A 26040-nucleotide genomic window follows, 5' to 3' on the forward strand; every position below is an offset into this window, starting at 1 on the left:
TAAAGGAACAAACTTTATTCAAAACATCGAAGTCGTACATTAAAAGGCATTAAAAGAGGGAGCTTGGAAACTATGTACAGGATAGCAAGGAAGGAGTTGGGATGCTAATCTGGAACCTGACTTAAAGAGAAAAACTGAGTGTCCGAAGCTCTTCCATCAACATTCTGCATTTGTCCAGGATTTGTATCTGAATAATTCCCCGTTGCAGACCAGGGAGAAGAAGTGCCTGATGCCATGAAGAAGTTCCCAGCTGATGGTGGAGGCTGCCTCACCATCTCCGCACCGTAATATGGAACTGGGCAGTTGCTCGCCTGAGAAGTCTCATAAAGCCCAGTTCCACAAAAAGCAGCCTGCTGGTAATAAGCAGGGTTCAATTCCAGGGAATCCTGCTGTTGCGGGGCAGAGAGATGCTCTCCTGGTTGCGTGCTGTGGAGAGTTGGCTGCCACAACCCTGCTCCTCCATAGCTTTCAGCATAATGCAAGTTGTGTGGCTGATAATATTGTTCCGTGTGAATATTTTGGCTGTTTCCTGGAGTGCTTCTTGGGCTGCTGTCCAGGCTGCTTGTTGGACGGGTTCTCTCACTGTGGCTATAAGGAGCTGCAGCATGGTTCCCGGTCCTTATCCTGGAATCAATCCTCTTTGGCGTTCTGGCCCTTCTGTTTTGAAACCAGATCTGAACAGAAGAAAGGAGAGAACCAAATGCCCATTATTTCCAAACGGGTAGGTCATAATTTAGGCATTATGTTCTGTGAATATAGAAGACATTGTTACCATGAATATGTCTTTTTGATCCAACAGAGAGAATTACATTTAATAAATTATGCTTATTCCTCTGGGGTTTCTCTTTAGTTCTCTGCAGCATTTTTCTACTCTCTTCAGCTCCACATTCATATATCTCATGTACATAATCTCCAGTTACTGTTAAATATAAACCTTCTAAGTTGGAATGACTAAATACTGCTATTTGGCTGTATTTTGTTCTGCAGTATCAGAAAAAGCCACCTTTAAAAGCTGCACAAGTGTACAGTTCCACAAGACTTTCTTTATTTAAGTATAAATTGTGGATGTGAGCTTCATCTGTAAGAAATTGTCAAGCGTTTGTTAATGCCAAGTGGATGGCTGCATACAAGACTTAACATCTCTGTGTGCATTTGTGCTGGAAGGCAACACTTTATACCTGGCAATTGTTTTAAACATTCAATAAACTTAGTAACAGTAATTTTAAATGGTTCACTCAGAAGACCTACCCATTTTTTGTGCCCTTTTTGGGGTCTTCTGCCTCAGCCTCCCAAGTGTCCTGGGGGTAATGGACTAGGCAGGGAAGTGTTTATATATATATTTCTAAATGCCAATTTCTCTGTAGGAGAGAACTAAGTACTTGCTCAACTTTTGCCAGAAAAAGCAATGCAGCTTAACTCGTTTTAGTCTCCCCAGTGCAAGCTGCTTATGGCGGCAGTCCTCTGCACATTACCTTGGGAGTTAGTGTTAACTGGATCAGGCTGCAAAGGCAGCCTATAAAACCAGATTTAATGTACTTTTAGCACTAAGCAGAAATTAGATTTCTAAGCTGGGTCTCTGAAGATTTTTTTAAAATGATTTAAACCCAGAACCCACGATACGCCCCCCCCAAAAAAAACACACACCAAGAAAGAGGAAGTTAGCTCTTGAACAAGGCGCCTTTCGAGATAAGCTGAGAGGCACAAGGGTGAACCACCTACGCAAGGATTATGCGGAGCGTTTCAAATTGTTCCAGTATGTGCGGTTTAGCGAAGTCTTGGGAGCCCCCACCATCCCCATTCTTACGTGCACACGATCTTCCTCGACTCCGATGCACCTCGCCAGCGTCTCCCTAGTCTCGTATCCGGGGTACTGGTTCTCTTCAAATGACTTTTTTAGGAGCTCGACGTGAGATGGGCTGAAAACAGTCCTTTTTCGCCTTCCTCCTGCGACTTTGGGGTGGCTTCCTCCTGGGAAAAGACAAAGAGGCAAATCTGAAGGGAGCGCTGGGCAAGTTTAAACTGAAGCTGCATCGCCTGCACTTGCCCGGGAGCAAGTCCCCCAGAAACTGCCGCTGGTTGAGGTTACACTGCCTAAAACGACCCCCGGGTTCAGTGGCAATTCTTTCAACCGCCCCGCTGACCACCCACCCGGCAGAGCGCAGAAGGGCAAAGCCTTCGCTTTTTACAGGACATTGATTTCCACGCACTTTGTGGCCTTTAAATAAACCTCCGGTTGCTCGGAACAAGGCTTGAATGAAAAGCCATAGCGTACGAATTTAACTCTTATTTCTATGCCTGCCATCTTTTGTCTCAACTGATCCCAACCACGTTTATTGGGAAATTTAATCCCGTTTATGTGAAAGGGATTTAACAATCAGAAAGTGTGCGTGTAAATGCTTCATGCAGGAAAATGCAGTAAATGCTTCATGCTTACAAGTAAAGATGTGCAAACCAATCTTGCGAAATGTTTCCAACCGAAGACATTTAAGCCCCAGTGTAATCCCTCCCCGGCTACCACAAATGGGTCTTTGAAAGTCTTCCCTACATCCTGACCCAGAAACAGAAACACCCTGCATTTATAAAAACCGTTGAATTTATAACCCTGAATTTATATCATTCATTTGAGCAATTTTTTAAAGACAAGTGAACTAAAAATCTTCTTAACAACCCTCTATTCTTACCTTGGCTGTTGGTAGTTTTCATCTTGCAAAAGCGCTGCCTCGCTCTCTTCCAACAAAGCTGGTTTTCGCTTCCAAAATTGCCCTTGCTCCTCAAGGCCCGCTCCAGGTTTCTGGAGTTCGGCGCCTTTATAGCCCCTCCTGGCTGCCAATTGGCCGGCGCGTTTTCCTTGGAGAGAGGCGCACCAATGGGGAGGCGGCTTTTGGGGAGGAGCGAGTTTCAAGTTCACTTTTCAAGCGCTGCTTGACCAATCTAGATGGGCTGGAGCGCACCCTTCCCTTAGCATCACCCCTCAGCAAAACTGGAAAATAGCCCCATGGGCTTGGAGTTTAGTGTGCACAGTTGAAGAGAAGGGGATTGAGAGGATGGGTTGAGGAGCGAGAGAGCCAGACACAACTGTGGTTTATTAAAAAAAATATATTATAATGAGGCTTTCATTGTACAGACAGAGATGCGCCAAGACTTAGGCATGTTGAAAGGCTTTGCCCAAGAAGCCTACATGCAGCAAGTACACTCTGAAACCCCCTGCCTTTTGAGACGAAGCAGGCGCCTTCACTGAACCCTTTTCGGCGCCTGCTATAAACTTTGTTTCCTTTACTTTACCTGCAAAAAGTTGCTATGCCCTTTAATCGGTGGTTTTTGCTTAACTGTTATCGCATTTTGCGTGTTTTTCACTTTGACTTTTATCGATCATGTTCCTGCTTTCGGAAGCCGCTTAGAGGTTTTCGTTAAGGTTAGGCGGTGCAAAAACCTGAAGGGAAGAATGTGAGTAACACCATTGCAAATAAAGGGAAGGCAAACTCCTTGCCAAGAAGTCAGTAGGTCTTTCAAGCCCAAGCGGTTGATGTTAGATGCTCGGAGTATTCAGCCCCGGACAGACGTCGCAACCAAATCCTGAATCTACACAGTCTCAAGGCACTATCGCTTGTAACTCCAGGGGGTTGCATTCTCTTTCTTTTCTCTTCTTTTATTAAAGATTTTCTTGTTTTACAGAAGTATGTGTAATGTCCCTCATATTTTTTACATGTAACATTTTTACAAATCCGTTTCATTTGTTGAGACATTAGGGGGAGAAAAAAAAGGGGTGGAGGGTGGGGGTGGGTGGTGATGTTTCTATTATGCTTAATTTATGTAGGGTTTGGTGTCAGCGTTGCTTGTGCTGTTCACTTCTGTTCCTAACGGGGTTGCATTCTGAGTGAAAGCCAGCTTTCCGTTTCCTGGGCTTGCTTCAGACGTTGCTGGTGCTTCTTTTCTTGTTCACTTCCACTATTTCTCTTTCTGTCTTTCTATCCCCACAACTTTCACGTGGCATATTCCTCTGCCTTTCAGGGATTAGCTGCATCCAGATAGCCTGCCGCTCCACCCTGTACCCGAGGCAAGATAGTTGCCTCCGATCCTCAAAGGAACTGAAAACTTTCTGAAACCTTCCAGCTCATACAATGAATGTTCCCAGTCCCTGGCAGTTTGTTAATCAAGAATGGTTCTCTGTTGGTACATTCTTTGTTATTTTTGCATAAGAAAATTAACACAAGGGACCCTCCCTAAGTGTACCTATAAACCCTAATCATAGGTATGCTGACTCAGAAACGGCAAAGAAATTTTTTCGAGTAAGAACTACATTTTTTTGGTGAGCTATGGGAAATTCAATATATTTTTCGAAATGTTTTTTTTAAAAAGCATTTGCAGAGTGTTTATTATGTGTAGATTCCACCCAGGGCAGCCGATAACGCTGCAGTCTTTCCTCATCCACACCAGATGACACACCACCTAGTACCTCTCCTTTCGCTAAGATTTAGCAGTCTCTCCTGCGTAATGATGCCCTCTGTTCTCCACCACTCAACTCTTTCCCTCATTCAGAGAGGTGGATGTGGGGAAATAAATCTCGCACTTTCCACTCACAGAGACATCACTTTGATGCTTTTGTATGTGTCAGGTGAAGACATTTAGATTTAGTTTCAGCTTTGGATCTTGTTCTTATTGCAGGTTTTATCCTCCAAGCTTAGCTTTTTGATCTCAATTGGGAGTTGTTTTAATCTTGCCTTTTATCTATTGTATTACATTTATCTCTCTCTCCAGAGCTGTTCTAGCATCTAGATTCCAGTATTTTACCTATGTTAAACAGAGAGCAGCTTGGAAACAGGGGCAGATCTTCTATGCAACCAATGAATCTTTAGATTCTGGGCACCTAATCTCAGAGGGATTTAGTCCACATGCGTAAAGATTTGTATTCACAGCAGAGTCTTTGACACGTGAGACAACCCAGAACAGATATTCCAATCAAAATCTGATTTTTTAAATGTGGTGATCTGTTGAAGAAGACAACAGTGGTTACCCAGAACTCATTGCTAGTTGTGAAGGGGACCCCAGAACAGCTCAAGCTACAGGGCCCCTAAAATGTAGGTCTGTCACTGCTTGGAACTGATGTTGGGATAACTGTAACTGATGTTGGGAGAACTGATGCACATTGCCATTCAATGGTGTGTATGTGCCGTTCCATGTGACAAATTATGTGGGATGGGGCTTTCCTGGGACCCCCACTGTTTTATTCAAGTTGGCAGCCCAGATAATGGGTGTCCCCCCCTTGCCTGGCCTCACTTTAATGTTTTTGTATGTGTCAGGTGAAGACATTTAGATTTAGTTTAAGCTTTGGATCTTGTTCTTATTGCAGGCTTTATCCTCCAAGCTTAGCTTTTTTATCTCAATTGGGAGTTTTAATCTTGCCTTTTATCTATTATATTACATTTACCTATCTCTCTAGCGCTGTTCTAGCATCTAGATTCTGGCATTTTGCCTATGTTATACAGAGAGCAGCTTGGAATCGGGGGCAGATCTCCTACGAAAGCAATGAATTTTAAGATTCTGGGCGCCAAATCCCAGAGGGGCCCCAGACCTGAATTTAGTCCACATTCTTAAACCTTCATATTCACACCAGAGACTTTGACACATGTGACAACCCAGAGCAGAAATTCTAATCAAAATCTGATTTTTAAAATGTGGTGATCTGTCAGGGAACAACCCCATTGAAGACGACAACAGTGGTTACCCAGAACTCATTGCTAGTTGTGAAGGGGCCCCCAGAACAGCTCAAGTTCAGGACCCCCAAAATGTAGGTCTGTCACTGCTTGGGACTGATGTTGGGAGAACTGTAATAGTCATCTGCTGTTGGGTTTGAAAACAGCAAACGAGGGGAGGGGAGTAGAGTTTCAGAACTATTTGTGGCACTGGGGAAGAGGTGTAAATACCATGCTCTTTTATCCATCCAAGTTGCCCATTCAGAACTAATATTGGCCCAATAAGGGGGTTGCACGTCGCAGGCACCATGCAGGAAGAGATTTCCTTCCCTCCATTTAACTAGAACCTAGGATCCAGCAAGGAAGAGCTTAGTAGAAAAGCCATAGACTTTGAATACAGGAATTATGAGCCCAGGAACTTGTTTTGAGAATCAGAATTAATGGGAGCTCACAGGCTTTCCACACGTAAATCCGTTCCTGGTTAATTTAAGTATTCTTCATCTCAGCAGTATAATGTAGAGGGGGAGGGGGCTTATTTTGCTGTTACTGTATTTATAAACACGGGGAGGTGAGGTCAGCAATCCTTTGTGATCTACCACAAAACACCCAGCGCTCTTCTCACCTTCTTCCCACCACTGCCACGCAAAGGAAACAGCAATTTAGAAAGCAATTAGAACTGGAGGAGGAAAGGGATTAATTGCTTCTCCCATCCCACCCTATGCATACAAGCATGTGATGCGTTATCACAGATCTCCAGTTCAGATAATTCAGAAACGGGCAAGCAGAGTAATCAAGTGGATGGAAGAATGAGGAAAGCTTGGAGCATTGGGGACTTGTTGGTTTAGAGAAAATTTGGATAAGAGGTGGCATGACAGAAATTTATAAAATTTTGCATTGCATGTAGAAAGTGGATAGAGAAAAAAATTCTCTCCCACTAAACTACACTTTTGAAAGCTACAATCCTAAAAGCATTGAACTTTTCCCCCTTGCAGTTTGCCTTTGCTGTTTTATTACATTTTAAATGGATGCTTATTGTTTTGATATATTCATGTAAACCACTTTGTGAGGTTTATTTCAAAAGCAGCACATAAGTAAATGAAATGGTAGGGACTGAGAGGGAGGTATTTCTGACTAAATGGATCTGTCTTGATTTATAATAATTAAAAATCATGATCAACCAGAAATAAAATGTAGCCTTATTGGAGTTAAAATGTAGCCTTATCGGAGTTAAAATGGAGTTAAAATGTAGCCTTATTTGAGAACAAAGAACTCCCAAGCAGAGGCGGATTTAGGGCAGCCCAGCCGCCCCGACCCGCCCCCTGCTGAGCCTGGAGGGGCCAGAGGGGAGCAGAAGGATGAAGGAATGAAAGCAGCAGAAGGGAAGGCGAGAGGGGGCAGCCTTCCTCAGAGGCCAGGCATGCTAATGCGCTTATCTCGCCTCACGGGTGGGTCACCCCTGCGGGGTGGGGTGGGGTGGGGGGTCATTGTGTTAAGAGGGAGCGAAGAGGAGACCGAGGGGAGGGGGGGAGAAGCGGGGAGACCAGGGAGGAGGAGGAGGAGGCCGGTGTGACGCCGCAGGGGAAGCCGTGGCCAAAGGGCGCCAAGCAGGACAGGCGGGGGCGCATGCGCGGGGCGCCAACCTGGATTCTATGAGGCTAGGCGAGAGGGAGTGGGGGAGGGGCGGCCGTTGGGACCAGAAAGAGGAGCGAGAAGGACACCCCTCCCCCCGTTGCCCCAGCCAGACGTTCGTTATAGCGCTGATGCTGCGGGAACGTAGCCGCTACGCCAGCACAAGGCGCGGCGGCGGAGGAGCCTTCTTCTCTCAGGCATATATCTGTTTGGCGGCGTATCTGCGTGTTGGCCTGAGGCAGGCAGGGTGCAAATCCCTGCACACACACACACACACACACACACACACACACACACACAGTGTGTACTGCTGATCTAGGCTAGTATAAATTCAGTAAATCTAGTATAAATTCAGTAAATAAAAACCATGAGAGCATAGCAACCCGGAACATTGAATTGGGTTTATTTGTAGGAGGACGAGGAAAGGAAAACCAGCAAGCAAAGTTTACGTATCAAATACATAGCTCAGTTTCAAACTATTACTACGTAGTTCGTTTATACATTATGTCCCTTTCTCCTCCAAGGTTCAAAGATCACAATGTTTCACCACGTAACTTGTAACTTGGCAACTTTCCAAGCACAATGTACCACAAAGTAACTTCCTAATATGAACAGCAGCAATGCCAATGTGAGATTAGCCCTGTGCTGGTGGTTGTTTTAATGAACAGTTAAACTTCATGGCTGCTGAAACACACGGAGCAGGAGGTCAAGTTTCTGCTCGGAAATACGTGTTCAATTAACAGCGCAAACAGAGGAATGAGCATAATTTATTAAATGTAATTTCTCTCTGTTGGGTCAAAAAGACATATTCATGGCAACAATGTCTTCTATATTCACAGAACATAATGCTTATATGCCTTTCGCACAACACAAAACCAGTTAACGTAGGTTCTCCCATTGTCATATAATAATCTTTGCTTGGTTGTTGTACTTGAAAGTGAAATTATGACCTACCCGTTTGGAAATAATGGGCATTTGGTTCTCTCCTTTCTTGTGTTCAGATCTGGTTTCAAAACAGAAGGGCCAGAACACCAAAGAGGATAGGTTCCAGGATAAGGATCGGGAACCATGCTGCAGCTCCTTATAGCCACAGTGAGAGAGCCACTCCAAGAAGCAGCCTGGACAGCAGCCCAAGAAGCAGTCCAGGAAACAGCCAAAATATTTATATGGAACAATATTGTCAGCCACACAACTTGCATTATGCTGAAAGCTATAGAGGAGCAGGGTTCTGGCAGCCACCTCTCAGCACCACGCAACCAGCAGAGCCCATCTATGCCACACAGCAGTAGGACTCCCAGGAATTGAACACTGCTTATTACCAGCCAGCTGCTGTTGGTGGAACAGGGCTTTGTGAGACTTCCCAGTCAAGCAACTGCCCAGTTCCATATTACGGTGCGGAGATGGTGAGGCAGCCTCCACCATCATCTAGTAACTTCTTCATGGCATCAAGCATTTACACTCCCTGGTCTGCAACGGGGAATTATTCAGCTACAAATCCTGTACAAATGCAGAATGTTGATGGAAGTGCTTCGGACTCTCAGTTTTTCTCTTTAAGTCAGGTTCCAGATTAGCATCCCAACTCCCCAACTCCTTCCTTGCTATCCTGTACATATTTTACAAGCTGCCTCTTTTAATGTATGACTTTGATGTTTTGAATAAAGTTTGTTCCTTTACTAGCTTGTCTGGAGTCTTCCTTTAACTTTCCATTTACTGTAACATTCACTTTCCTTTGTGCAAGCATATAAACATGGGCTTAATTTTTCCATAGAAAAAAGTCAGTTGTGCGGTACATGTGGTTCTAGAGATAAAAGGTCCCGTCTTCTAATGGCTGAATATTCCTGAGACACATTTTAATGCACCAATGGCTTTCTGTCCCTTTCCTTTTCTTTTTAAGTCTCTGTATCTGAGGCTAGAGTAGGTGGCAATAAATGTGGTGGGAAGTTGCTGTATTTTCTTTGTATGCAAAATAATATTTGTAGATCTGCTATAAGTAGATTTGGTAGCACTTTTCCGTGTTAATAAGTTTGGTTTCCATTAATGAGTCTTCCATTTTTTAAAAAAACAGAAGTTTGAGATGGGGATATAAGGTTTGTAGGAGGGTTGCCTGTGAACTATATTGTGCCCAATACAGTTTGCCTTCTGTGCCGTTCAGCCTTGATTTAACCAGGTTTAGTCATAATAAAATAAGTCAGTTAATTTTAGATTCTAAATTTTACCCTCTTAGGACAACTAATTTAGAAGTAAGTCCCACTGAACTTACTAATACACAACGAACAACAGCTGCAACATGCTACCCGCCCGACGCCCAGCAAACACCCTGAAACAACTGAGCCTAAGAGTATAAATCTATCAAAGCCTAAGACATCTCCAAATGGTTTTTTCAGGGCTTTTCATAAATAATGCTACATTATTGGCATATCATTATGTTCCCTGTTCATTTGATTATATACTGTATTCAGATCTAAATGGTTCTGCTAATGGGTCAAGTTCTGCTAACAGTGGGAAGTGTGAACAGCAGTGGAGATAGAGGACATCTCTGTTGAGTACCTCTACATAATCTGCGTGAGTCTGAATTTACTCCATTCACTGAAATATAGCCTTTGGGCTTGGAATATATGACAAATCCATATCATAAAACCTCACCTGCCCAGTCCACTATATTTCTCAATACTGCACTATGCAATTTAATGGGGCTGGGCGCTTGATTGGGCAGATCATACTGAATTTAGTGGATTTGTCCTACCTTGCCCTGCCCCTTTAGTCATACCCTGATATAGGACCAGGTCTGGGTTGGATGTGACCTAGGGTGGGATAGGGCTGATCTGGGTCCACATCTTAGTGTGTGTGTGTGTGTGTGTGTGTGTGTGTGTGTGTGTGTGTGTAAGCACAGCCCTGGAATTACTCAAGATGTGATTATGACTGCCAACCTAGATGGCTCTCTCAAGAGATTAGGCAAATTCATGAATGCTAAGACTATCAGTGGCTACTAATCGTTATGGATATATGCTATCAGAGGCATATCAATTGCTGGGAAATAACAGGGCAAAAGGGTACCCACCTGACCTGTGTCCTGCTTTTGGTATTGCATAGTGATATGGTTGGCAACAGTGTAGAGCAGAATGCTTGGAGAACCTGGCATTCTCCTAAACAGACCTCATATACAGAAAGGTGGTCACATATGCACAAATTAGATGTGATACAAGAGATCTATGAATAAAATAGCTACAAGTAGTTCTTTAGTTGCCAACTGACCAGATCGTCTTCCAGAATCATTTGCAGTTAAAGAAATAAAAACAAGCATTTAATGCATGCAATTAAAAAACAAACCAAGCATATCCTTGCCTTCAGAAGATGAACTTAGTCTATACTGACTCTGTATGTCCCTCATCCCTAAAAAAAGAGAAAAAGCTGCTTTCTCTCTTGGAGATGTCGAGTACTCTATCCATTGTAAATAAGCTCAATTAACAGCAAAAGTAGCCATGCTGGCCCATTAGAAAACAACAACAACAACTCTCCACAATCCACAGTAGGGTAATGTGTTTCACAAAGCAGGGGGTGAGGGAGATCAGAGTTTCTTTCTTAATTAAGCACAAAATCATGTTGTAATCATGACCTGCAAGATAAAGACCACAGACTGAGATGCCATTCATTTGAGGCAGTAGAATCTAGCACAAAATTTAGCACCCATTTCACAACGGCTTTTTCAGATTACCATTTCAATCGGTAAGTAATCATTGTAAAATTGGTGCTGGGCGAATCTTTTCAATTCTGCAAAACCAACAGAAGAGTCTTGTAGCACCTGAAAGATTAAAAAAAATATTATGACACACACAATATAATTCAATTCATTGGATGCATAAAGTGTTATCCTGAGTTGCAGGGACACAATTGGTGGGGAGCTTGTAAAAAGAGATCAGAGGGAAACTAAATGCTGAATTATACAGTTGAGGATAATGACCTTTTAAACTGCAATGATGCACCAAAAACAGTAGTTGATAACACAGACATCCTTGCACTGGTAAGCCAGTTTTTAGAACATCCAGTGTGGTTTTAAAAAACGTAAACCCAGCACCTATTGTATTGATTCCATCTGCAAATAATAGCACTGGTGCATTGTAATACAATGGTCTCATGGTTTGAGGTCACTTCAATAATGAACACCTTAAGGTCAGTGACAGAGCATCCTGAGAAACTGAAATGTTCCCTCACTGGCTTTTCTATACTGCCATTTCAGATTTGTGCTCATTCATTGTTTTGCATAGATCAGCTAGAAGGCAACTGGTGGCATATATTACTTTGGAAGATGAGCAGGTGAATTAGCCCCATTATTAGCTCCTGTAATAATTATATTAAACTAGATATGGGAATAGAGTTGGTACCTGGCTCTGCCACAGTGTCTGGTCCCTCTTGTCCACAATCCTGTTATATGGCCTGTTACTCATGAAATAAAGTACAGCCTGCCACCCAAGGCCTGTGATAGGAAAGTGTCACCAATGCATCTCTTGTTTTATAACAGATTGAACTAAGTAGGTAATTGACCTGATATGATCAACCCTCCCCTCTGAACAGGTTAACCAAAACTGGATGATTACCAAAGTCTCAGAGCTGTTTAGAGAGTATCAGAAAAGGATAAAATACAACTGAATAAAATAGGCATTCACAGCCACAACTGCAAGGAAAGCTTATTTTTATTTCAGTTTAAAATTTAGACTACAATCCTAAACACGCTATGGAGTAAGTCCCATTTAATTCAGTGGATTTTATTTCTGTGGCACACGTATTTAGTCTATGAGAAGCTGACAGTACACAGTTTTTTAAAAAAACCATATAGTGAGAAAATCCCCTTATAGAATATGGGAGAAAATATAAAGAAATACTAGAACCTAAGACCCCCTGGTGGACCTCACTGACAGAAGCCATGGCAGTAAAAAAGAAAAATATGAAAGGAGACTGGCCAATGTATAGAATAATATTAGAAGAAAAGAATAACAAATTGACGCTGAAGAAGTTTGAAGAAATTAGGTTGTACCTGACGGATTAGTTACAATATTTTCAATTAAATGAAAAATTAAGTATAGATTTTAAAAAAATGATTTGAAAATGAGACATCAGATTTGGGAAAAGAACTAATCCAATCCAACGAAAATATATTTCAAAAATGTACAATCTACATCTTGAGTGGGAGGTTAAAGTAAAGGTAAAAGAAAGGGGTGATAGTGCGTTGGGCCCAAGAACTTGGATATAATATTCGCATGAACCAGTGGGAGAAATTATGGAAGGAGGACATGAAGTTTACAGCATGCTATAATCTTAGAGAAAACATCATGACAATGATGTACAAATGGTACCTTACCCTGACCAAATTGTATAAAAATAGATCAGATGTGTGCTGGAGATGCAAAAAGGTAAAGGTTCGTATATGCATATGTGGTGGGAATGTAAGAGTATAAGACAGTTTTGGGACATCATATATACAGTAATGAATTTAAAAAGATACTAAAATTCCCATTTACAAAGAGACCAGAAGCCTTCCTTTTAGGAATAATGTTGACAGAATTTTTTAAAAATAGCAGACCACTCTTCATATACGCAACAACAGCAGCCAGCATCCTGGTGGCGAAGAATTGGAAAAGTGAAAAGACCCCTCACAAAAACCGAATGGCAGGTTAAAATGATAGAATACTTACAATTGGCAAGGATGACAGGGAAAGTAAGAGGATACCCGATGCAGAAGATCAATAAGGAATGGATAGTATTTAAAGAATATTTGAAAAATTATTGTGATAACAAATACAATCGAACTTCTTTGATAAGATTTTGGAAAACAGAACAACAATAAGGCACTGTGTGATAAATAACAAAATGAGAAATAGTACAATGAGAATAATCGGAATTCTATTTTAATTACTTTAATTTTTTATCTTTACCTTTTTCTTTATTTTCCTTTTCCCTCTTTCTTTGAAAAGTAGTTGGCGATTGTAAGGATGTAGTATGTGGTGTAAATATTGTATTGCTGTGTGCTGTTATGTAAGTTAATGTTGATTGTTTAATAGTTAATAACAATCATAATCATAAAGATTACACTGCAAATTTTAATGATAGGGTTGTCTCCTGTTCATGATTTTTATGGGTTGCTCATATTTTGAGACCACAAGGAAATAATATTATAGAGTTCGTTGTTTGGTTGGTTTATTATTCTTGTTGCATCCCAACAGTCTTCAATGAGTGTGTTTTCAGTTTCCAAACTATGCATTTAATGGAGGAAATTGTTTCCGATGGTAGGGTCTTTTTAAACAACCCATTTGTTTGTAGAAAAACAATAGGATTCTAGCATTGTAGGGGCTTGGAAGAGATGACCCTCAGGGTCCCTGCCAACTTCACCATTTGATGGTTCTGCTTCTGCCATGTGGAGCAGCTCTCTAGGGTTTCAGGTGGGAGTCTGATCAAGCCCTACTATCTGGGAGACACCAGGAGCTGGACCGGGGACCTTCTGCATGAAAACAACACGTTCTTACCACTAAGTTACAGTGTTTCCCATCACTGCAGTAAGGTTTTCCCAGTGGCCAGCAATCTGCAGTGGATCTGATGGCTCTTGCATCAGCTCATTTCCAGCATCCATCTCTTTGCTTATGCTTGTATCCATGCTTGGAACTCATGAATGGGCAGAAAACCTTTCTGTCCCACCAAGCCTATGCAGGCAATTTAAAGCACATTGCCCACAATGGTCTGCTGGTGTTTGTTTTTAATTATTTTGCAAAGGTAAACTACTGTGATATATTATATCTCTCTGATATTGTTAGCTAATTTTTCTGGTACTGCTTCATGCCTTTAGTTCCCTGTCTTGCTGCCATGAAGACGCAGTGATGGGAAACAGTTCACTGGTGACATTTCTGCTAATTGAACAATTGTAAATACAACTGAGCCACAAGAGAAGTAAAAGGAAGCTATTCTGGGAAGTGCAGCACCTTCCCACATTTTGTGGGATAAACGTCTGTTTCCGTGGTCTGCTGATGTGAACAGGACCCTTGCAATGTAGCAAGCAGCTTCTTGTTCTCTTGATCTCTGTCCATCCAGGCTGCTAAAGCTGACAAGTGTATCCAGGGGCCTGCTCCCTTTGGTCAAGCAGTAGTACATAAATCCCTGGAGAAACCTCTGTGACGAAAAAGTTGGTTTCGCTGGGCAGGTTGGATCAACAAGTGCTTCTTTTTTTTTCCCCGGCCTGCAAATTGTTAATGAATGGCAGCCTCTGATTGGCCGTGGTTCCAGGAGGGAGAGTTTAAAAGGAGAGGTTTTGGAGAGACAGTTAGTTTGATGAGAGGGTTGGTTGAAGTGGGTTGGAATTGTGGTTGGAGAGGGTGGGAGATAGGTAGGGACAGGCTAGGAGACAGGCTGAGGTATAAAGAGTGAATGGGAGAAAGAGTTGGCTCTGGAAAAAACAACTTCCATTCTGAGCGTATTGTGAAGGACAGACTGTGGTGTCCTGTAGGAGGAATAGACCGGAATTTGACTGGGAGGCAGAGGTTGAGGCAGGAGCTGGAAAGGAACAGCCTACTTGGGACTGAAACCTAGTCTGGAGGGGAGAGATTCTTCTAAGGAAAAGAAGAAACTCCCAGACCCAGTGAAGGGAGGGAGTGTGGAGAGCCCTGTGGTCAATTACTTAAAATACCTCAGGAGCAGGATTGCTAAAGGGGGTGGATAACTGAAAGAAAGTATCAAGGAACCAAACCAATAATGCAAAAACAAGTGAGGACAAATTTAAAGTGAAATCACACTGTATTTCTGAACTAACCTAAGTTGAATCCATTTGTATTATATACTGTCTTGCCTTAAACAATCTTTATTCTTTATTGTTTATTTAAAGAAAACCTGTCTGAGACTCCAACTTACTAGTTACCCCTTCACAAAGGTCCTTCGCAGCATACTCTGGGGCTAGAATTTTTAAGGGAAAAGGGAAAGAAACCTTCAGGTAAAGGGTTGTTCAGTGAGGTGGGGGCAATTTATCTAAGTGAGAGCGGGCCCAAAGGCATGAGAGGAAAAAGTGTCCTTGTGCCGGTTGCAACCTCCTCTTGCACCTTTTGTTGTGCTTTACGACAACCACCATCTGCTTGCAAATACCCCCTTCTTGGGCAACATGGTGAAGAGAGAGGTGGAGGAGCTGTTACAGGAGTTTCTGGAGGATACAGCCCATCTGATCCCTTATATCACAGTTTGATGACTGAGGTTTTCAGGGAAGACATTGGTGGTGGTCCCCCATGGTTCAGATGAACAGCTTGTAATTTACAGATTCGAGGCATTCAATATTATGGACCCAGTCCTGACTGAGTTTAGACAGCTCTCCTGCCTTTTGAACTTCAGACACTTCACAAAGCCTTTTCTATTTTGTAGGCATTTTAAGATGCTTTGCTGATTCTCTGATTGGTTAGCAACTTGCTGGCCTTGTTAAAATTCTGTGGGAACTATGGTAAAAACTGAGTTTTAAGAAAACATGGAGAATATTATATGCTGCAGTTGGAAAAGAATATCTTGGGAAACCATGGAAAGGTGGAGGGAAGTCTCGGGATTCAGAGAATCCTATGTGTAGAATGACTATGATTTATGTGAGATGATAATGGTTAAAAGCAAAAATGAATAAAAAAGAATGTAATAGATTTACAATACATTCTGATTCTTACCATGCTTCTTTTAAAAACTAAACTACGTAAACTAAACTCCTTACTTCTTTACTGAGTAGAGATAAACAACTAATGGCCTGGGAACTCAATCCATGTATTGGAGTCATTCAAATCTATCATCCGTTTGCAAATTCTAAAGCCCGCACCTCCATACATTTACTCCATGCACTATGTGAAATCTACTTCCTACACTAAAAATTGTTTGTCTGTGTTACACAGAAAGTGACTTGGAACCAAGCCAGACCTAATTTTGTAAGTTCATCTGTAATAAACTCATCTCTTGTTAATTTTAGAAATGGCAAACACAACATGGGGGGCACAAGTGGTAGTTATGGATTCAGATCTGTTTGCGGTGCTAAGGAATGGGTTTAAAACACCATGCCATTTCACCCACGTTGCCCCCTCAGAGCTAGTATTTGCCCAACAGGAAGGGTGGAGGTTGCAGGCACCATGCAGCAAATTTGTCCTCCCCCCCCCCCCATTATATTTTATTTTTTACTGTACCAAACCTACAATTCTGAATTTAGGGGAGGGGGATTACTTTGTTGCTGTTATTGATAAACATGGGGAAGTCAGAAATCCTTTCTGATCTACTTAAAATCACCCAGAGCTCATCTACCTTCTGACCATCCCTGCCATGTGAAGAAAATAGAAGCTTGGGAAGCCATTCAGATTGGTGGGGGAAAACAAAGCAGAAAGGGTTAAAAATCCCCTTTCAAGCTCTTTCTGACTCCACCCACCCCCTCAGCAGCAAATATGTGATACCTTATCACTGATCTCCAGACATTGAACCTTGATTGATATCAGCTGTCTAGCAAGCCTTTGTTCACATTGGTGGGAGGAGTCAAACTGCCACAACTGTGTGAACTGAGGATCACCAATTTGTTGGAGATGTAAAACAGATGTGGGGTTATTTTACCATATGTGGTCATTGGGGAATTCTGGGATAACATCTATAATGAATTTAAGAAACTATTCAAACTCACCTTTAAAAAACCCCCAGAGATCTTTCTTTTAGGCATCTTACCATTAGAAATTAAAGAACACCACCAGAAGGAAACTCTTCACAAACTAGTTTATAAATTCTTACTGAAGCTACTGATCAGATCTTAGAACATGTCATTGGCCTGGTTGTACGTAACACTAACCCCTTATTAACATTAACCATAGTTAATAAACCATGGTTACAACTGAGGCTTCAGGCAGATAATCAGTTAAATCTTGATTCAAAGCATTGTAGAATCATTAAAAGCACAGTGAGAGCAGTTGTATCCTGAGAGCAGTTTGAATTTTATGCAGCACGTAATTGACATCATTGCAAGTTTTGGGCAATGGCACTTTAAACTGATATGCTAGGCAGGTTGCTGAAAGTCACAAGGGCTTACTGCCACCAGCAAAGCAAAACATTTCCAAGCAAACTCTGCCAATGAGTAGCGGTAGTCCACATGCTTCAGAACTCCTCTTCTTTTCAGGCTGCGTGTTAAAACATTGTATACTCACACAATGGCAGTGATCAGTCTCAGGATCAATTGTGGTTTATCATGCCAGGAATAAGGCTGTAATACAAAGAAATCCTGTAATCTTAATTTTCAGATGAGGAATTCTCTCACAGTTAACTGAATAGATAATTTGTGCTCAGGCCAAGGAAGTTGGACCATCAACACCAAATCAGCCTGAGATGACTCTGTCTCTCTAAATAATTATCTTCTTTATGGACACAATCAAGCCCAACCTTATCATTAACTTGTATGCATTCCAAGGGGCTAGGGTTGAGAGACAGAACTTGTCTAGGGCCATCTCTTCAGGTCATAGCTAGATAAGGCAACATGAATGAAACAAAAGGCAACATGAATGAAAGGAAAGTTTCCATGCTATGTTAACAGGACATGAATGTATCCAGGCCCCATAAAAGTGTGGGTGTGTTTACTCACACTAAAGTAACTATTGTCTTACTGAATAGGAAACCCTCTTTTAACTGAGAAATTTGGAAAGTATGAAACTGAAGTAGACACAAGCTATTTGTTGTTGTTGGTTTTTTTTAAAAAAAACCAACTATGATGAGAGGCCATTTTCAGAAATGATTCTCAGAATAGTTATTTTTATTCAAATCTTTATTGGCCATGACCTACAAAAACTGGCAAGCACTGGAAAATAAAAATAACAACAAAAAAGTACTATATTCAGCACCTGCTAAAGGTGTTTTTGCTTAGGCTAATTTTAATGTTTTGTTTACAGAGATTCTATTACAATCAAGTGGTCTTCAAATGTTTCTTTTTAATGTATCTTTACTAAAGATTTTCTTGGTTTACAAAAGTATGTGCAATGTCTCTCTCTCTCTCTCTCTCTCTCTCTCTCTCATCTTTAAATGTTTTTAATTAATTAATTGTTTTTAAAACCCTCTTAAAACTAGACAAATAGAACAAATCAGCAGCTCTTCCTGCATCCTAAATCAGACAGGAATAATCCAATGTAGATCAATGGGTGGAGGAAATTCTGTGCAGTGTTTGAGCTGGCAAGTAGTTTGAGGAGAAAGGATACACACCTGGTGCTTCAGAGATCTGCCTGCCCTCACTGTAGTCTTATTCTTATCCTGAATGCAATTGGAGGAGAGCCAAGCAGAGCAGTTTCCCAAGTTATCATTCTCTTAGGATTGCTTCACACACTATTTAGATAGATATCTGAATGTTCAGCAAATCCATGTAAATTTCAATTCAGATAGAGCTATTCATGACATCATAGATGTTAACGTGGTGATCAAAGTTCTCTGTCAATAGTGTAATCACACTGATGAAGCAATACAGAAGAGTTTAAGCAGTTGGCTCCTTATCTCTCTCGCCCTGACCTAGCCACTGTGATCCATGCGACGGTCACCTCCAGGCTGGATTATTGTAACTCGCTCTACGTGGGGCTGCCCTTGAGACTGACCCAGAAACTCCAGCGGGTGCAGAATGCCGCGGCGAGACTCCTTACGGGGTCTTCGCTGCGAGATCATATCCATCCAGTGCTGTACCAGCTGCACTGGCTCCCGGTGGAGTACAGGATCAGGTTTAAGGTGCTGGTTTTAACCTGGTTTTAACCTTTAAAGCCCTATACGGCCTAGGACCCTCGTACCTACGGGACCGCCTCTCCTGGTATGTCCCACAGAGAAATTTACGGTCTGCAAATAAAAACACCCTAAAGATCCCAGGCCTCAGAGAGGTTAGGCTGGCCTCAACTAGAGCCAGGGCCTTCTCGGCCGCGGCTCCAATCTGGTTGAACGCTCTGTCACAAGAGACTAGGGCCCTGCAGGACCTGACATCCTTCCGCAGGGCCTGCAAGACAGAGCTGTTCCACCAGGCCTTTTGTCAGGGCGCAGCCTGACCCCCGCCTCTGGCAATCTGCACAAAATTTTGCTTGATGGTTGCCATTAATTTGATTTTAATTTGATTTAATTAATTTTATAATGAATGTTTTAGAATGTCGAACTATTTTGATTGTTGTTAGCCGCCCTGAGCCCAGCTTCGGCTGGGGAGGGCGGGATATAAATAAAATTTATTATTATTATTATTATTATTATTATTATTATTATTATTAACTGGTCAGGGTGGCAGAATCATTTGGTCTGGATGAATAGAAACTGGTCTAGAGAGCAGCAATTTGGAACAAAAATGAGGTTCACCTTTAACAAAAAATAGTAAGATCCAACCTCCCACTAAACTACACTTTAATAATAATAATAATAATAATAATTATTATTATTATTATTTATTATTTATACCCCGCCCATCTGGCTGGGCCTCCCCAGCCACTCTGGGCGGCTTCCATAAAAACCAAAAATACAATAAAATATCACACGTTAAAAACTTCCCTGAACAGGGCTGCCTTAAGATGTCTCCTGAATGTCAGGTAGTTGTTTATCGCTTTGACATCTGCTGGAAGGGTGTTCCACAGGGCGGGCGCCACTACCGAGAAGGCCCTCTGCCTGGTTCCCTGTAGCTTTGCTTCTCGCAATGAGGGAACCGCCAGAAGGCCCTCGGCGCTGGACCTCAGCGTCCGGGCAGAATGATGGGGGTGGAGACGCTCCTTCAGGTATACTGGACCGAGGCCGTTTAGGGCTTTAAAGGTCAGCACCAACACTTTGAATTGTGCTCGGAAACGTACTGGGAGCCAATGCAGGTCTTTCAAGACCGGTGTTATATGGTCTCGGCGGCCGCTCCCAGTCACCAGTCTAACTGCCGCATTCTGGATTAGTTGTAGTTTCCGAGTCACCTTCAAAGGTAGCCCCACGTAGAGTGCATTGCAGTAGTCCAAGCGGGAGGTAACCAGAGCATGCACCACTCTGGCGAGACAGTCCGCAGGCAGATAGGGTCTCAGCCTACGTACCAGATGGAGCTGGTAAACAACTGCCCTGGACACAGATTTGACCTGTGCCTCCATGGACAGCTGTGAGTCCAAAATGACTCCCAGGCTGCGCACCTGGTCCTTCAGGGGCACAGTTACCCCATTCAGGACCAGGGAATCCTCCACACCTGCCCGCCTCCTGTCCCCCAAAAACAGTACTTCTGTCTTGTCAGGATTCAACCTCAATCTGTTAACCGCCATCCATCCTCCAACCGCCTCCAGACACTCACACAGGACCTTCACCGCCTTCACTGGTTCTGATTTAAAAGAGAGGTAGAGCTGGGTATCATCCGCATACTGATGAACACCCAGCCCAAACCTCCTGATGATCTCTCCCAGCGGCCGCATGTAAATGTTGAAAAGCATGGGGGAGAGGACAGAACCCTGAGGCACCCCACAAGTGAGAGCCCAGGGGTCTGAACACTCATCCCCCACCACCACTTTCTGAACACGGCCCAGGAGGAAGGAGCGGAACCACTGTATGACAGTGCCCCAAGCTCCCAGCCCCTCAAGACGGTCCAGAAGGATGCTATGGTCGATGGTATCAAACGCTGCTGAGAGATCCAGCAGAACTAGGAAACAGCTCTCACCTTTGTCCCTAGCCCGCCGGAGATCATCAACCAGTGCGACCAAGGCAGTTTCAGTCCCATGATGAGGCCTGAATCCCGACTGGAAGGGATCCAAATGTTCCGCTTCTTCCAGGCGTGCCTGGAGTTGTTCGGCAACCGCTCGCTCAATCACCTTGCCCAGGAATGGAAGATTTGAGACTGGGCGATAATTGGCCATCCTGGCCGCATCTAAAGATGGTTTTTTAAGAAGCGGTTTAATAACCGCCTCTTTCAGCGGGTCTGGGAAGGCTCCCTCACGGAGGGAAGCATTCACCACCCCATGAAGCCCATTGCCCAGTCCTTCCCGGCTAGCTTTTATAAGCCAGGATGGGCAAGGATCCAGGAGCTACAAAAGCTACAATCCTAAAATCATCAAACTTTTCCCCCTTGCAGTTTGCCTTTGCTGTTTTATTACATTTTTAATGGATGCTTATTGTTTTTATATATTGATGTAAACCACTTTGTGAGGTTCATTTCAAAAGCAGTACATAAGTAAATGAAATGGGAGGGATTGAGAGGGACGTATTTCTGAATAAATGGATCTGTGTCTTAATAATTACAAATCATAATCAACCAAAAACAAAAGTGAGCTTCCAAGCAGAGGCGAATTTAGGGCAGCCCAGCCGGTCCCACCCCCCACCCCGCGCTGAGCCTGGAGGGGCCAGAGGGGAGCAGAAGGATGAAGGAATGAAAGGAGCAGAATGGGAGGCGAGAGGGGGCAGCCTTCCTCAGAGGCCAGGCATGCTAATGCGGTTATCTCGCCTCCTGGGTGGGTCACCCCTGCGGGGTGGGGCGGGGGGGTCATTGTGTGAAGAGGGAGAGAAGAGGAGACGGAGGGGAGGGGGGGAAGAAGCGGGAGACCAGGGAGGAGGAGGAGGAGGAGGAGGAGGAGGAGGAGGGCGGCCGGTGTGTGACGCCGCAAGGGAAGCCGTGGCCAAAGGGCGCCAAGGCAGGAGAGGCGGGAGCGCATGCGCAGGGGCGGTTTGGGCGGGAAACGGCGCGCGGCGCCAACCTGGATTCTATGTTCCCTCAGGCATATATATATCTGGCGGCGTATTAGCGTGTTGGCCTGAGGCCAGGCAGGGTTTAAATCCCTGCAACCCCCCCCCCAACCCTGCACACACAAACACACACACACACAACCACACACCACAAACCCTGCACACACACACCCTACTACCAGCCCCGAAGCTCACTCGGGTGCCTCTGCGCCAGTCGCCGCCTCTCAGGCTGGTCTCCCTCGCGGGGCTGTCGGGGGCTGAGAGGGAAGAAGGAGGTGGGCCGCCTCAAGGTCCCGGGGGGGGGAAGGTGGGGTCCTAGGAGCCAACTCTTGGGCCCAGGTCCCTTGCCCCCCCCCCCAATTTTCTATTCAAGTGGGCGCCCCTGGGTGGGATATAAATAGAGAAATAAGCTCGTGGAATTGAAACCCGGTTTCAGAACCATTTGGCTGGAAAGCAAATCCTGAACCGCAGAAGCAAAATTGGTCCCTTGTCTGGTTGTCAGTAGCTCAGCAAGGATTAGCTTGGTTTAAGATTAGGGACAAGAGGAAATACTGAATGATGAAGTGATAATGTGTAGCATTATAAACAGAATCTTGTAAGGCATTCCCAATACTCTCAATTAGCATCCTCATTTAACACTTTGAATTCCATGATTTAACCCAATGTCTGAGTCGCATCATCAAGCTACTGTGGATTTTTGTTTGGGTGAACTCTTCCTTCGTGGAAGTTGCACGTAAAAGCAGAGAGGGGAGCCGGCAAAACCAACCCCTTTCTGTATTCAGGCAACATTTCAAAAAGGGAGTGCATTATGTAGCATGGCAGGCAGGCAGGGCTCAGAAAGATCCATCCCCATAGAATCACATGCACAAAAACGCACGTATATATCTATATCCATATATGCTTTATTGTTTTCTGCAAAGAGTACAAAAATACATTGTGCTTACAACACAATGCATCAAACATTAAAATACAAAACAAATAAATAGCAAACCAAGAAACCAATAGTAATAATAAATAATAATAATAGCAATAATGAACAGTTTATACTTATACCCAAATTAAAGTAACCGCCAACCCCAACTAAACATTTAACTCACATCAACCCGAAAAAAGCAAAAGCAAAATTGGAACATTTTGAAACATTTCCCCAATTGTTCTAACCCCAGATTTTGACTGTGGCCCTTATTTGAACTAGTGGCCTATTGTTCAGCTTTTATTTTTGATTTCAATATACAAGTGATCTTAGCTTGCTTGGGCAAAGGGAAGCGAATGCTTCAGTAAAAGGAAAGCCAGATGATGATCCCAGGCAAAGGCATTAAAATAACAAACTTTATTGAAAAACTTCAAAATGTATTTACTTGGATGAGTAACCCTAGAAGGGGTCGGGAGAAGGGAAGATATTGCTTTGCTGCCAATTTTGGTAATCTTCTGGAAACATTTGCACAGGATTTGCAGCTGGATAATTCCCCATTGCATGACTGTTCCCCGTTGCAGACCAGGGAGTTTTACTGCTTGATGGAGTACAGAAGTTACCATTCGATAGTGGAGGCTGCCTCATCATCTCTGCATCATAATATGGAACTGGGCAGTTGCTTGCCTTGGAAGACTCACAAAGCGCTGTTCCACCAACAGCAGCTGGCTGGTAATGAACCGGGTTCAGTTCCTGGGAGTTCTGCTGCTGTGCGGCAAAGACGGGCTCTGCTGGTTGCGTGGTGCTGAGAGGTGGCTGCCAGAACCCTGCTCCTTCATAGCTTTCGGGATAATGGAAGCTGCGTGGCTGGTAATGTTGCTGCGTCGGACTTCTTGCACTGCTCCTCGGGAGTGCTTGGACTTCTTCTGTCAGAGCGGCTATAAGGAGTTCCTGATCATTGTTTTGGACCCAGTCACCTTTGTTCTCGCTCTTCAGTTCTGAAACCAGGTCTGAACAAAAGCTTTCGGGATAATGGAAGCTGCATGGCTGCTTTTTGGGCTGCTCCCCTGGCTGTTTAATGGACTACTTCTTCTGTCACAGCGGCTATAAGGAGCTGTAGCTCGGTTCCTGATCATTATTTTGGAACCAGTCACCTTTGTTCTCGCTCTTCTGTTCTGAAACCAGGTCTGAACAAAAGAAAGGAGAGAACAAAATGCCCATTATTTCCAAATGCATAGGTCATAATTTCACTTTCTAGCTCAGAGGACCACCGAATATTCGTGCCTCATGTGGTGTAATTTTTTCAGTATGGGAGAACTAGGGATTTGCGGGACATTGGCTAGAAAAGCAGTGTTGCTTAACTGTGGTTCCATCTGAATGCTGCACATTTGGTCTCTCAATGCAAGGTGCTGAAAGCTGCCCTCCTAATAGGAATATCCTATGCACACTCCCTTGGGAGTTCGGTCAGGTGGGTCAGGTTATAAAGGCAGCCTAGAAAACCAGATGGTTTTATCCTCAAATTAGGTTGAAACCAGGTCTCTTAAGAGTTTTTACTGTTCAAACCCAGAACCTTTGTTATTTGAAAGTATGTGCCTCCAATAACTTGAGTGGGAAGGAAAAGGAAGCCTTAATCAGGAACCAGGATTTCTGAACAAGTATGGGCACAATTTCTTCCTGCAGTTGAAAAAGAGGGGACACAACGCACCCATCCCTTACAAAAAGCCTTTACATCCACGGTACAATACGCCGCCCCCCCCCCAAATAAAACCCCACAAAAACCCAGGAAAGAGGAAGTTGGCTCTTGAATACGGCACCTTTCACGTTAAGCTCGGAGGCATCAGGAAGATCTAACGCATTCGAATGACAACGAAAGAATTACTCTGAGCGATTTAAATTTATCCAGTATTTGCGGTTTAAGGAAGTACCAGGAACCTCCACTTTCCCTCTTCTTACGTGCACACGATCTTCTTCGACTCCGATGCACTTGGCCAGCGCCTCCCTAGTCTGGTATCCGGGGTACTGGTTCTCTTCAAACTCCTTCTTTAAAAGCTCGATTTGGGCAGGAGTGAAAACGGTCCTTTTTCTCCTATCTCCTCCGACTTTGGGGTAGCTTCCTCCTGGGAAAAGACAAAGAGGCAAATCTGAAGGAAGCGCTCGGCTTAAACAGAAGCAACGCTTGCAGATCTTCCTCCGGACATGGAAAGCTCGGGGCTGCATCGCCTGCACTTTCCCCCAGAATCGGGCGCTGCCTGAGGTTACACTGCGTAAAACGACCCCCGGCTTCAGTGGCAATTCTTTCAACCGCCCCGCTGACCACCCACCCGGCCGAGCGCAGAAGGGCAAAGCCTTCGCTTTTTACAGGAAGGCTTTTGTACATGACAATGAAATCCACGCACTTTGTGGCGTTTAAATAAACCTCCGGTTGCTCTGAACAAGGCTTGAATGAAAACAAACCAAATAATTTTCAGTAAGAAGTTTACGCTCTTATTTCTATGCCTGCCTTCGTTTTCCACAGCCGATCCTAACCACGTTTATTGGGAAATTAAATTAAGTTTATGTGAAAATATTTAACGTTCAGGAAAGTGTGTACTGTATAGGATCGCACTTTCCACGCACTAAATGCTTGGTGTTTACGAATAAAGGTGTGCAAAGCAGTCTTGCCTGGGCTTCTTCCCAGGAAATAGTGAGACATGTTTAATCTCTCCCCGGCTACCACAAATGGGACTTTGAAAGTCTTCCCTACGCCGGGATCCTGACCCAGATGAAACAGAAAACATCTTCCTTCCTACTCATTCCCCTATAAATAATTAGAGCAATGTTGTAGTTTTTTTATAGACAGTGAATTAATAATCATTTTTTTAAAAGTTTCTTTTACCTTCGCTGTTGGTTGCCATCATGAAAAAACTCTTTCTCGCTCTCTCCTGAATTGGTTCTGCCTTAAAAATGGACACTAAGATCCCTCAGGTTCACTCTGCTATTCTGCTGGGGGTTCGGTCTGGGCATTTATCTCCGGTGGGCGAACCCCACCCTTACTTCTCAGCCGATAAGAGGGAGTCACCTTTTCTTCCGTCGTTTTCTTCCGTCAATCCCCTCCCTCCCTCCCTGGCCACCCCTTTGGCAGTTGACTCTTCGGCCGCCAGTAATAACCAA

At 43.6% G+C, this 26040-nt stretch overlaps 2 protein-coding genes and 1 long non-coding RNA gene across 9 annotated transcripts in view; 1 reads left to right on the plus strand and 2 right to left on the minus strand.

The window, feature by feature from the left end:
- Positions 1-26040, minus strand: part of LOC310706585 (homeobox protein prophet of Pit-1-like) — a 42744-nt gene continuing 16704 nt past the window's right edge. For 3 of the 7 annotated variants that reach the window (XM_083502867.1, XM_083502865.1, XM_083502866.1), the window contains exons 3-5: positions 25766-25922; positions 24844-25007; positions 1-674 (exon numbers count right to left, since the gene is read on the minus strand). In XM_083502867.1, coding sequence (XP_083358993.1) covers positions 105-674; positions 24844-25007; positions 25766-25787 — 756 coding nt within the window. In that variant the 5' untranslated portion in view covers positions 25788-25922 and the 3' untranslated portion in view covers positions 1-104. Of the gene's footprint in view, positions 675-1804; positions 2067-2681; positions 3015-24843; positions 25257-25765; positions 26024-26040 lie in introns of those variants that run through there. The other 4 variants (XR_014525928.1, XM_083502868.1, XM_083502869.1 and 1 more) reach the window with 4 other exon arrangements.
- Positions 6966-8995, plus strand: LOC310706778. The gene is made up of 2 exons (XR_014526172.1): positions 6966-7135; positions 8321-8995. It is a non-coding gene; the product is annotated as an uncharacterized lncRNA (long non-coding RNA).
- LOC310706590 (uncharacterized protein) overlaps positions 10592-26040 on the minus strand; it is a 61892-nt gene continuing 46443 nt past the window's right edge. The window contains exons 6-7 of the transcript XR_014525933.1: positions 11032-11118; positions 10592-10932 (exon numbers count right to left, since the gene is read on the minus strand). The gene's annotated coding sequence lies outside the window, so the exon portion shown is untranslated. The remainder of the gene's footprint in view (positions 10933-11031; positions 11119-26040) is intronic.

Source organism: Podarcis liolepis, assembly GCF_965112155.1.
Source record: "Podarcis liolepis genome assembly, chromosome: 5".
Classification (NCBI taxonomy): Eukaryota; Metazoa; Chordata; class Lepidosauria; order Squamata; family Lacertidae; genus Podarcis; species Podarcis liolepis.